The sequence below is a fragment of the Chelon labrosus genome (genome assembly GCF_963514085.1).
Source record: "Chelon labrosus genome assembly, chromosome: 19".
Taxonomy (NCBI): Eukaryota; Metazoa; Chordata; class Actinopteri; order Mugiliformes; family Mugilidae; genus Chelon; species Chelon labrosus.
Window position 1 is genome coordinate 24938184 of NC_140352.1, and position 13156 is coordinate 24951339.

General features: G+C 38.5%; 1 protein-coding gene across 1 annotated transcript in view; it reads left to right on the plus strand.

Moving 5' to 3' along the window:
• The first annotated feature begins 2796 nt into the window (after positions 1–2796).
• The window catches only part of exoc6 (exocyst complex component 6), a 40273-nt gene continuing 29913 nt past the window's right edge, over positions 2797–13156 (plus strand). Inside the window, exons 1-10 of the mRNA XM_084567607.1 lie at positions 2797–2934; positions 8722–8893; positions 9736–9783; positions 9897–9987; positions 10371–10416; positions 10773–10826; positions 11764–11914; positions 12004–12165; positions 12477–12545; positions 12867–12950. Coding sequence (XP_084423733.1) covers positions 2837–2934; positions 8722–8893; positions 9736–9783; positions 9897–9987; positions 10371–10416; positions 10773–10826; positions 11764–11914; positions 12004–12165; positions 12477–12545; positions 12867–12950 — 975 coding nt within the window. The 5' untranslated portion in view covers positions 2797–2836. The remainder of the gene's footprint in view (positions 2935–8721; positions 8894–9735; positions 9784–9896; positions 9988–10370; positions 10417–10772; positions 10827–11763; positions 11915–12003; positions 12166–12476; positions 12546–12866; positions 12951–13156) is intronic.

Below are 13156 nucleotides of genomic sequence, written 5' to 3' on the forward strand. Positions count from 1 at the left end.
TAATCCAGTGTCAAAGTTGTCATGACTGTCTGTTGCAGTTCTTGTCTAGCTAATTGGACAGCTAGGCGTGAGTGACATATTTATGTTTTTTATTTCAAACACTGTTTTAGATCACTGAAAATGCACTATAAACAAAGACATTCAGAAACTCACATCTACAATCAGATTAAGTTTAGAATTTACTTGAAAATGTTTCACCACCAAGTGTGACAGTGATGAAACAACAATGCTGCAACTTGTATGCAGTTGTGCCATTCTAAAGCAGTGTGAGCTATGATGAAATGAAGTCTTTTATTCACACAGAAACTGCTCACTAGAGATTCACATTATGGAGAAAAGCAGTTCTGGAGAGACTTTCGTAGATCCTATTCCGGCCAACGGTAGAGCTGTGTTTGACACAACTATAGTATGAATATTTTCATGCCTCCATACAGCAACAGCCATGGCCTGAGGCATTTGTTTCAATCATTTGGTACATTCTGAACATAAACTATATCAGACACTATGAGGGATTCAGAACTAAACTGAAGGAAACTGAAATTTGGCTTCAAACTTCAATTTTTCTCAAGGATTTGGGGATTGTAGGCCAAGGTCACTGGAACCTCAGCACACATGTTTAATCAGAAATCTTTTAACTTTCATACAAATACTTGTAGTTTAAAGTTTATTTAAGAATGGTGATGTGTGGTAGAATATACAAGACTGAGATGTATTCAGATTCAAAAAACTTTATTTGTACCTGGAGGGCAATTTAAGGCACAAGTGAGCAGCATGACATATAAGTATAAGACACTTTTAAGGAACAAAAAACACAAACTAAAAAGAAAAACTATGCCATAAATGTATTAACTGCCTAAACTGTCCATGGAGGATGTAACCATAACTGCAAAAGTAAAGTGAATAAAGTGCAAATGTAAGCAGGAATTACAAGGATTTTATGTTTACATGTTATTGCAGAGGTGGTATAGGTAATCAATATAATGAAAAATTAAAATAAATAATACATTTACATCTCAAGTGATCTCCCAGCACTGAAACATTTACTCTACATTATTGTGAATGATTATTATACATTATATATATTTTCCCATAAATGGTAAAGAACCCTTTAAGAAGTAAAACAAATATGCCTGAAAGGAGACAGTGATGGTTTCATTGTTTAAGGAACTTAGATTGTGGTGTAACACTGAATTGGCAGAAGTTTTGTGAGTGCACTGAAGCAGTCTCAGAGCAAAAAGAAAGAGCAAGAGCAAAGCAAATTTGCAAGGGCAGAGTCTTGGGGGATATTACAATATCCCAATGTCTAATTAAGAAATCATGCTCTCAAAGACCACAATTATCCATGTCAGAAGCAAAAAGAATTAAAGACATATTTGAAAAACCTAGGAACTAGGTAAACAAGGTACTTTGTTCTAGTTGCTGAATGCCCTTTGTTTTATCTTGTCATTTAGTATCATTAGTTTTCTCTATAAATTGTTGATGGATTTTGTACTATGCTTATTAGTTCTGCTACATTAGTTCTCATTAATTGACAAGAGCATGGATACATCAGAGAAACAAGATGTACCCTGGCAACAAAGAGGGGGCTACAGACACGTGCGCTTTTTTAAGTTTAAAAAGTATGTTGTATGACTAAATATCACTTAATCTACAGTATAAATACCACAATAGTACAATCATTTTTGTACAAGACATCTCCTATGTTGATTTCCATTCATTATTCATTGATTGATTGTCATATAAGCATTGTCATTTTATTCCAACCTGCAGTGGTGTATAAAGCCAAGAGGCCGGGATTCTTCTTCCTTCTGCACTAAATACAGGGATCAGCTGAAATGAATTTTGTTGGTCTCAAAGTCCAGTGAATCACAAGGTCTCTTTTTCCTGTTGCACCCTCTTTTTCTGCTGACCATAGCAGGTGCCCTGGAATTCACCGCACACGCGCACACACACACACACACACACACACACACACACACACAGAATAATGTGGGGTTTTCCTTGAGTCCTTGCTGTCCTTTTCTCTCACACACATGCAGATATTCAGTCTTTATTTGTAGAGTATAAAGAGAGAAATGGCCAGAGACAGGGTCCACGCTGCTTTACCCAACCCTCCTAGTCAAGGTGAAGAAGAAAACAAAGAAGATGAGACCGCTTTTGGAAATATTTTTGCCGAATTAGAGTCTGTGGACTTGCCTCTTGGAACCACCTTAAGGTAAACCCATGCGATATCTAATCCATGTTTTCATTTTATTTTATTTCTCCTGCTAGCCACATTTGATGGTAGGTATTGTATAATAAGCTGTCTAATGAAATTAGTGATTGAAAAGTCTGGCTTAATATGCAGACCAAGAGGTGCTTGTAGGCATCTACTGTATGTGCAACCACACTGCACACTTCTGCATGCAGAAGGAAAATTACCGAATAGTACAGTGGAAATCTGCATTGATCAAAGTGAATAGAGACAAACACAACATTATATATCTATATCTATATCTAAATTTATGTCTGTACCTATATATAAAGTACCATCTGTGTATAAATAAAACCTAAGGTGGTTTATACAAGATTAATGCATTAGTAATAAAGCGATTTGCTTTTACATTTCTGAAATTATGGAAAACATGATAATAACTTTCATTACAGTATGTTGTTGCTAGCGTGGCCGCAGTTGGAGTGAAAGTTTAAGGATATGCGATTCTGTTGCACAGGATGTGTGGAAACAAAGTCGATAAAGGAAATAATTACAGGTGTAGTGCGCCCCCCACAGGCCAGACCTCATTGTGACCTGTACTCTGCTGTAGCTGCAGTGACAGGCGTAACGTACACAACAATCATGGCAGAGAATGAAACCCTGGAGTGTATAACGGAGCACGAGCGGATTTTGCAGGAAATTGAGAGCACCGACACGGCGTGTGTCGGTCCTACGCTTCGGTAGGATATATGGGTTCTTAGAAAGCCCTTACCAGTAGTAACGTCTCTGTGTCTGGTTGCATGTCCTACATTATCCGACCTATTGTTCAGAAGCTAGCTTAGCTGTCCCAGCCACCGGCAAGCTAAGGTTAGCAATGCTAGCCAACAGCCAATATGGTGTTGAATTGAGCAACGGTGCTAGCTGGCATGTTAGCGAACGGGCTAGCATCCACCATTGTTAGACAGAGTTAGACAATTAAATGCGGGTTTTGGAAAATCGAGTTCGTGTGGGATTTTTCAGGTGCTGCGTTATGTTGGACGACTTGGTGACCTGTCAGAAATGTAAACATCATTTGTGGGTGTGGCTGTGAGACATATATCACAGATATCCTTTTTGCAGCTGACGTTAGTTAGCAGGTAACAATTTCGACAAGTTATTTAGCGAAAATGTGAATATTAAAAAGGCTCCGGCTTTCCGTTATGCCACGATAAGATGAGTCATCGCCACTTCCTGGTATTGTCAAAAGAGATTGATAGCCCTGAATTGAGATGCAAAATGGCTTTAGCTAATATTCCCTAGCGCGCTGCACTGGCTATATTTGGTAATTATCGACATTAGTAGCTGATTAAGGCCGCAATGAATGACATTCGTTGGTCAGTTGCTAATAAACATAGCTTCAGCTGCATCCACCCCTCTCTCCCTCACACATAGACATGTCTGTAGGCAGCGGATGCTTTTCAGCACACCTGGGGAGACTGTAGTATTCTCTCAAGGGACGGCTGTCCTCCCCTCACAGCTTATTTCACTTTCAGTGATTTATTTATTTATTTTTTGGATCGATAGATCAAAAAACAGCTAATAATTATAATGGCAACAACAAAAACTTTAAAAAGCGAAATGTGCCATCGTTTAAAAGAAACGCGAGTGATCAAACAAAACACATGTATTTTATTTTTAATTCAGTGGTTACATCAGATTCAAATTTAGCTATAAGACAACACAAAATAGCACAATTATTAAACAAAACATAGCTATCGAGCTCAAGATGTTTCTGTACAAAAGTTGATGATGGCTTAAGTTGTGTCTGGTAGTTGTGGACTGGGACTTTTATTTTCTCAGTTGGTACAACATCCTCTAGGTCCCCCAAATTCTCGGGTCATCTTTCATGGATGGCATGTGTAACCCATTCAAACTGGCTCAATGATTTTTTTGTCTGAAAACTGTGGCTACCACTCTAGAACTTTTCATTTTTCCCCTGGAGCCACAAGTGTTGCCTTTGCTTTGTGTTTTAAGCGTTGTCATTTTGAAATGTCCTGGTGCGTCCCATATACTTTTTCCAGGCTGATGAATGTAAATTGCCATCTAATACTGATAACACGATGTGTTTCTCTTGGCATCAAATCAGAGATCCACCTCCATGCTTTACAGTATGGAAGGTATACTTTTTGTTGGGGCAACTTGATTCTGCAGTTGATTTTTGTTCAAGAGTCTCTTTATTGTGTATTTTGAAACAGCCACACTACTTTTTTCCAGAGAAGCCTGTATTTCAGCTGAAATTTCTCATCTTTTTTTTTTTTTATCATTAAGCAAAATTTTCCTTGCAGTTCTAGATCTACTAGCTCGTGTCTTGATATCTTATCAATATCATTCCCTTTTCCATTTTTAATACTACTGATTTCCGTATGTTTTTAGTTCCCCTTCCTGTTTTTTGGAGTCAGAGCTAACAAACTCTTCGACTCTTTATACGCGGACACTAATTACAATTGAATAAGTCACAGGTTTGGACACTAATGTCTGACACTCGATTAATCCTGTGTGTGTCAGCTTGTGTATAGAAGCAGGCCAAAAATTCAAGGGTATCTAAACATTCATCAAGATTATTTGAGATAATTCAGTTATTATCATGGCTTTAAAAGTTGCCAACACAATTATGTAATAATAAACGATTTCATCTCTAAATAGAAAAACAACAGTAGAACTCAGGGCCATGTTTAATAGTGAAAGCATTTCCACACGTACAATGTGAAGGGAACTCAAGGGATTGGGACTGAACAGTTGTGTAGTCTTAAGAAAACCACTAATCAGTGAGGCTAACTGGAAAAAAGTCTTTCATTTGCTAGGGAGCGTATCTGGCGTTGATGTGGGGTTGCTGCAGTTGGTCAGGTCTAGGTTCAGCAACATTATGTGCCCAAAGAATGAGGTCAGCTGACTACCTGAATATACTGAATGACCAGGTTATTCCATCAATGGATTTTTTCTTCTCTGATTACACGGGCATATTCCAAGACGACAATGCCAGGATTCATGGGGCTCAAATTGTGAAAGAGTGGTTCAGGGAGCATGAGACATCACTTTCACACATGGATTAGCCACCACAGAGTCCAGACCATAACCCCATTGAGAATCTTTGGGATGGATGTGCTGGAGAAGGCTTTGCACAGTGGTCAGACTCTCCCATCGTCAAAACAAGGTCTTGGTGAAAAGTGGCATTGCAGAAGCTTATCGAAACAATGTCATAGCGAGTGCATGATGTAATCAAAGCTAGAGGCGGTCCAATGAAATATTAGAGTGTGAACATTTTTTTTTAGTGGTGACTTTTTTTTTTAGGCAGGCAGTGCATCTAATTATGACATCCTCAAAGCACAGAACAATTTGTGGCCCCCTTGCACCCCAGGTTGTAAACCATATTGTTACATAACACGAGTTTTCCATGAAGCTGAATCAGTGTTTCCATCTTTCCTCTCTATTTCTACACACCTGGCCTTCTCCATTTCTGAGTGAGCAAACTCATTTAGAAGTTTTCCTCATAGTTGCCAGTTGTTCACAGCTGGCATAAACCTGCATCTTAGGTGACCAGTTTTGATTGGATCTCAGTTCCATGCTCTGTATGCAAATAAACCTGTACAACATGGAGGAGACTCAGAGGGCTCGACTTAGTAGAATATTGTGTTGGAACACATAGTGAGCAGTGTAGTCTCTTGCTTATGGAATGTCTACCGATTAGTAATTATTTGTTTATTTATCCATGTTCTTAACATTAGTTAAATAAGTTAGAGATATGCAATATCTCAAATTATAATTTACGCCTTGGAAGCATCAAAGTACAGTCATTTCACTACTGCTAACAGCCTGCTGTGAGACTGTGACTCAGAAAGAGTCTCTCATAATTAGGTGTAAATAAAGGGAGGATCACTGTTTGAGGATATACAACTTAATTTCACATGGTGGCTTTTCAGGCATAAATGTGTTGAGATGTGAACAGGGCCTATTTTCAGATAACTTTTTAGCAAGTTTCTGAAAAGAAATAAGTTTGAAGAGTGCGCAGGCACACCTCTGTCATTCTCTACTCTTTTTAGTGACAGCTGTGTCGTGTACACACTTTCTTTCTGAGTGATCATTCTACATGCAAATATATGAAAAATCCTAATACATCAGTCATCTTCAACTGTGTATAGTAAGGCTAGGTGATATATAAAATTAGAGTTTTTGTTTTTGAATAATTAAAAAAAATGCCTAAATTGCAAATTTCTTTTTCTCCTTCTGTCACACAAACACTGACCAGTTCTCTGTGGTGAGTTAGTGATGTTTGCTTTGGGTTGCTGGCATGTTGCACATTAAGGCATCTACAGCTGCTGTAGACAATGAAATGACACAGAATAAAGCTTGTCACATTTCTTCACTGATAGGGAAATGGTATAGCAGCAATACTTGTGATACAAGTTGTTTTTATGTTATCTTCTGCTCACCAGCGTCACTTTATTATAGAAGAATGTTCATTTAAACTATTTCACAGTTATATGAAACCACATTATAGTGAAAACGAGCATACCGGAGACATTTTGATAATACAACCTGTCTTCTGTAATATTTTCAGTGTGAATGTTTCTGGACTCATTGCCTAGCAGTGCCACTTTACATTATTCAAAAATAATATAATTTAAATTTTTATCAAATAGGTCCATAACATTAAAGGGGTCCTAGAATCAAAACCACATTTACGTTGTTCCTGTTGAATTTAGGCTCCGAGTGGTGTCTAAGGACCACACCAAAAACTTCACCGCCTTCTCCAGCCTGCTTTTGTATGCAAATTCAAAACTAGAAACGGCCGTGTTGAAATGGGCAAATCTGAACAGAGCTCCGATATTACGTAATAGGCGCCCAGCCCTTTTGGATACACCCTCTCTCATTTGCATGTTCCAGCCCACTGTAAGGGCGGAGGCGTTAGCTAGCTAGCCCCAGCGACAGCTAACCGCAGTTTCTGACAAGAGGGATACGGTATGTCGGACTATGCGTGTAATGTTCCAGGATGTTTGGGGCAGGTCAAGACTCTACACAGACTTCCCCAAGAACTCAACTGTCAGCGGGAATGGTTGATGTTCATTTACAACCGCGTTCCACAGAGCTTCAACCCGAGGTTGGTAGTTTGTTCTGCCCACTTCACCCCGGAGTGTTTCTCCAACCTCGGACAGTATCAAGCCGGCTGTGTCGCCGGGATAGCTCAGTGGGTAGAGCTGGCGACCCATGTGCCGAGGATGAGTCCTTGTTGCAGCAGCCTAGGGTTCGAGTCCGACCTGTGGCTTTTTGCTGCGTGTTATCCCCTCTCTCTCTGCCCCCTTTTCCTGTCTATCTTCAGCTATCTCTATAATAAAGGCAACAAAAAGCCCCCAAAAAATATATTACAAAAAAAAAAAAGTATCAAGCCGGCTTTGGCTCGAGCTTCAGCCCGGTGGATTAGGCCAATCAGCTTTCAGGATATGTGGGCCAATCAGCCTTTGGGTAAACTGGCCAATCAGCACGCAGCTCATTTCATTATTCATGAACTTGCTGAGTGGGCGGGAAAAACAAACTGTTTCATTGCAGGGCTTATTTATGTTCTAGGACCCCTTTAAAACACAGACATTTAATTTTTTTGGCCCTATCTCCCAGTCCTAGTTTATGGCAATGTATATGATAAGATGTACACAGGCATAACATTATGACCACTGACAGACAGGTGACGTGAATATGCAGCCTGACACAGACAGAGATACAAAAACGGTTTAGGAACAACTCAAAAAAACATGAAGAACAGCACAAGGTGTTGACCTGGCCTCCAAATTCACTAGATCCCAAACTGATGAAATATCTGTGGGATGATCCACAGAGGCCCCTCCCCTCAACCCACAGGACCCAAAGGCCCTCACTAACAACATTCTATTGCCAGACACCACAGGACACCCTCAGAACACCCATGTCCATTCTCTGATGAGTCACAACTGTTTTGGAGGCACAAGGGAGATCTACACAATATTAGGAAGGTTGAATGTTATGCCTGGTCAATGCATATGATAAGTAGCATAATACTGCAAACTGGTGGGAGATGGAGAAGGAAACTCTGCCTTTACATTGTATTTAAATAACTGTCCATTTTATTAAAAGTGCTTGTGACTTCTGTAGCAACGCAATGGAAAACCAGTATGCTATGGGGCTACTATTGTATGTAGATGTAGATCTTATAGGAAGATATATGGACATGGGTATATGTAGGTTTATTTGCTCAACACCACCATAATTATATATTAGGGATGTCCCGAACACGTTTTTTTTCCCCTTGATCCGATCCTGATCATTCATTCATTTTCTGCAACCACTTGTCCTCTAGAGGGCCACGGGGGTGCTGAATTTAATTTTTATCAAGAGCCATTTTGTATTTATAAATAATTCCATCCAAAAATGGAATTACTAATAATCAAGTTACATGAGGGAATCAAAGTCATAGTTTGGATCCTTTATCTATACTGTTTACTCACCTCTTTTGTCTTTCTCAGGTCTATTTATGATGACCAACCCAATGCCCACAAGCGTTTCATGGAAAAGCTGGATGCCAGGATAAGAAACCATGACCGTGAGATTGAGAAGATGTGCAATTTTCATCACCAAGGCTTTGTAGATGCCATCACAGAGCTCCTCAAAGTCCGTGCTGATGCTGAGAAATTGATGGTAAGAAAGATTACTAGACTGCAGTCATGAAGAGGTGATAACAGAACTGTTCGCTTTTTTTCATGCCACATTGACTGCTACATGGACAATACACTGTCCCCTTGAACTAACTTGACTTGTACAGAGAAAGGACCAAATTAAAGAACATTTTCTGTCAAAGAAAAAATATATTGAGCAATTTCCTTTCATATTGTCTTAACTTGTCCGCCAGTATCACAGATTCTATAGCACTTGTAGTTCACATGATATCTGTCGTCACATTTGCCCAAATGTATAGTTATATTGTAGTGTCAGCCACATTCCTGCTCTTGGTTCAGATTTCCCTTTTGCAAGTGTCTGTTTTAAGTATGAAAAATTAAAAAATTTTTGTTGTCACTATCCAGTGGGTGGGATTAGAGACAGTAAGTATATCTAATTGCTAACCTAGCCAAAGTGACAGTGAGACAAAACAGAGCAGGGCAAAACAATGGTGACCAAGTGTCTGCAACCGTTCAGAGCCTTTTAGTTATTTTAACTGATCCTGCTTTAAAATTATTTTCGTCCAACCTTAATAGAAGCTTTTTGTGTGAAGACTTCGGTTCCAATTGCCTTTGAGTTAAAACTTCTAGAGAGGGCTAACCAGTTTAGTGGGACGTGTTAACTAATGAGAACAGACACTGTTCAAATATTGAAAATTTATAGATTAAGTTTCATAGTGGATGACCAGTGGAATTCAATGAATCAATTCAATATTCAGATATATTTGGACCTTTAAAATTAAAGTAATGTAAAAGAAATCTGAATTAAGAAAAAGAAGAAAAGAGATTTGTTTGCTTTATAGTTTACATCTGTTTTTCTTCAAGGGTCAAGTGACGGACACTAATCAAAGACTTCAAGAAGCTGGGCGGGAGGTAAGTCCATGTATTGCCTATGCATGAATGTGAACACCAAACTGCACCTTTTCTCCTTGGTCTCCGTTGTCTGTTTCTAATTGTCTTCATCCATTTTGTACTTCCTCTGCCAGGTGAAATCTCAGACAGAGGAGGTAATTCGCTGTCGAATCCAGCAAAGGAACATGGCCACCACAGTGGAGAAGCTTCAGCTCTGCATACCAGGTATCACAGCTGCTTTTTATGTTGTTTTGCTGCTAATTTTAATTTCTATGTCAACGTGGTGTTAATGGTTTTGGTATTAGTTACACAAAATATTTGTCAATAAAGATTGTATCTGCATGGTATAGCAGTTAAGATGATATATAGTATGCTACAGTAATGACAGAACTAATTCTCTTGTCACAGTGTGGAGGTCTGTCCCTTCAGTGCAGCCTACTGGTAACTTGTAATGTGTGGTTGTTTTTTTGCTCCTATCCCAAAAATAGTATCAGACGTGGGGTCAGACACTTTCCGTTGACAGTTAAATTTGTTCTCTAGGAGAACAACTGAGCAGAATGCTTGAACCAACATACTTATCCTGCTACCTTTTCTCTCCTCCTTTGCAGTGCTAGAAATGTACAGCAAACTAAAGGAGCAGTTGGAATCTAAAAGGTAACCAACCATCTAATAAACTATTTCTTTACGCCGTGGGTGGTATGCTGTTCAAAACAACAGGGAATGGAAAATATCTATGGTTTTCAGATTATTAAAGATTGACTTGATGCAATCTAATAATCTGATTTAACCTACCAGTTTATCCTGAGATGACTGTAACTCCTTCCAGCTTGATGAAAATCAGCAAATTATTAAGCGTTCTGGGATACTGTTGTGATGTGGCATGACAGCCAAGTCAAAATGTTGAAGTATTTATTTATTCACAGCAATAACCTGCCACAATTCACAAATTGTGAACTTGTCCTTAAAGAACCGGGACATCCTAACTGAAGCTGTCCTGTTTATCTCTACAGATACTATGCTGCTCTGAAAACCATGGAGCAGTTACAGAAGGTCTACATTCCAAGGTAGGCTTAAATCATTGTATTGAAGGAATACTCTAAATGTTTTCAACCCTCATGTAAACAGTTGTAGCTTGGTCTTACCACCTGAATGCTTATAATACAAATATATAATATATATAATATATAATATAATATATAATACAAGAGTTTTAACAAAAGGATGCACGAAATGGCATGTATATAAAACATCAAGCACAACCTCCAAAACACAACTGCAGGCTGCCAATAAGCGTGCATAGAAAGTATAGAAATCAGTATTTTTTTTATCATGCTCTGAGTGTTCCAGCACCCCCAGCACCCCTACTTCCTGCTTTACTGAGTGTTTAGCATATATAGTATATACATACATATGCATTCTCTCAAACTTCTATGAACTTCTTTGCTATGAATGCTATGTGTTTCAAAGTGTGTTTTATCTGTTATTTATAAAGTGTTCCCATATAAATATATATATATATATATATATATATATATATATATATATATATACACACACACACACACACACACGCCCACACACCCACACCCCCCCACACACATACACATATATATATTTTTTTTTTCTCACCTTCCCACTGTGGTTGGAAACAAGGCCAGTGAGAACCATGAGAGTGAACCATAATAGTTCAGCTGAGCGTCAAAGAATCAAAATGAAAATTAAGAGCCTTGTTGATGAAATCAATGGAATTCATTTGATCCATTATTTATGTGAAAATATCAAATTATGCAGTTTGAAACTGACTTGTTTCTATTGAAACAAGTCAATTTCAGACTGACTTGTTTCAAAAGGAATTACATTTCATAAAGAATGTGGCGATAACATATTATTGGAAGTCTGAAGAGGACTGTATTGGTTAAATTGGTTAAAATTTGCTGATAGGTTGTCACACTCTGGATTTAATTAGTTTTTCTGGTTCTGGTTTTTCTGTGTCTCCTGCAGGGTCAGTCATTACAGGTTTTGTCAGATCATGGATGAAAATCTCCCTAGACTAAGAGAGGAGATCAAAGAAATCTCCATGTCAGATCTTAAGGATTTCTTGGAGAGCATCCGGAAGCATTCAGACAAGGTTGGAGAGACTGCCATGAGACAGGTATGAGAGTGTATTTTTATCATTTCCACAAGCAGATGTGAATACATATTTATTAGCTCATTGACTTGTGTGTGTGTGTGTGTGTCCAGGCACAGCAGCACAGGACTTTTAACAGTGCAGTATCAAAGCAGGCCAGTTTGGGCCACTACAACAAGCCTGTGTACTCCCTCAATGAACAAATGTGCGCTCAAACACCCAATAGCCTGCTGATGGATGGCGACACAGGAGATGAGGAGGAGACTGATGAAGAGGTAGGGACAAGTGGGTTTGACAGGAAATGATAATACTAAAATAACTAATAATTTCTTTTCTGTTGCGTAATGTTGTAGTGAATCTGTATATACTGTATACATGAGTCATTTGTCATGTTGCATGATCAGGAGCTCTATATTCGGGCATAGATTTTGCAACTCATTTAGATTGTAAGCACTATAATTGTTTTCAGTCAGTAGTATAGTTAATGTTCAATTTTCTACTTATTTCCATTAGCACCACTGAAACAGCACCACTGAATCAATGTACAAGAAATAGTGTTTAATTTAATCGGGTTTGTGTCTGACAGATTCTTACAGCTCAGGACCTGGTGGACTTCTCACCTGTCTACAGGTGTCTGCATATATATACAGTTCTGGTAGGTGTCTCCACTGATTTCACAACTACAAAACTAAGAAATATTGTGTGATGGGTATATAATTGCAGAATTTCACATGATGAACAAATTACCTCATCACTGAGACTGAAATAAACCTCATACCAGAACAGTAACAGCATACTCATGAGAGACCTTTTCTTGTTTGTTAGATGTTGTTCAGTTGCTCTCAGTTAATGAATGCTAATACACTGCATGCAATACTTTTCACACAACAATAATGTTTTTGATAAGCTAAATTATTGCATTTTCAAATGTAGATTACCTAAAGTCTGTTTCTTTATCTTTTTTTTGTGTCTGCAGGGTGACAGAGAAACATTTGAGAACTACTACAGGAAACAGAGAAAAAAACAGGCCCGGCTAGTGCTACAGCCACAGGCTAACATGGTGAGCAACACATATTATTAAAGATATACTAAGTAGGAGCGTTCTAGAAACAGTGTATCCACGTATGCAAAAGTCATTATTTATGACATATTAGCATTGTGGGGCTCTACCTGTATTTACTTCATGTTTTTCTTTTTTGGCACATTAATTAATAAATCCTTGAGCAGTGGATATGTGAAGCCCCCAGCAAATAACAGCATGAAGGC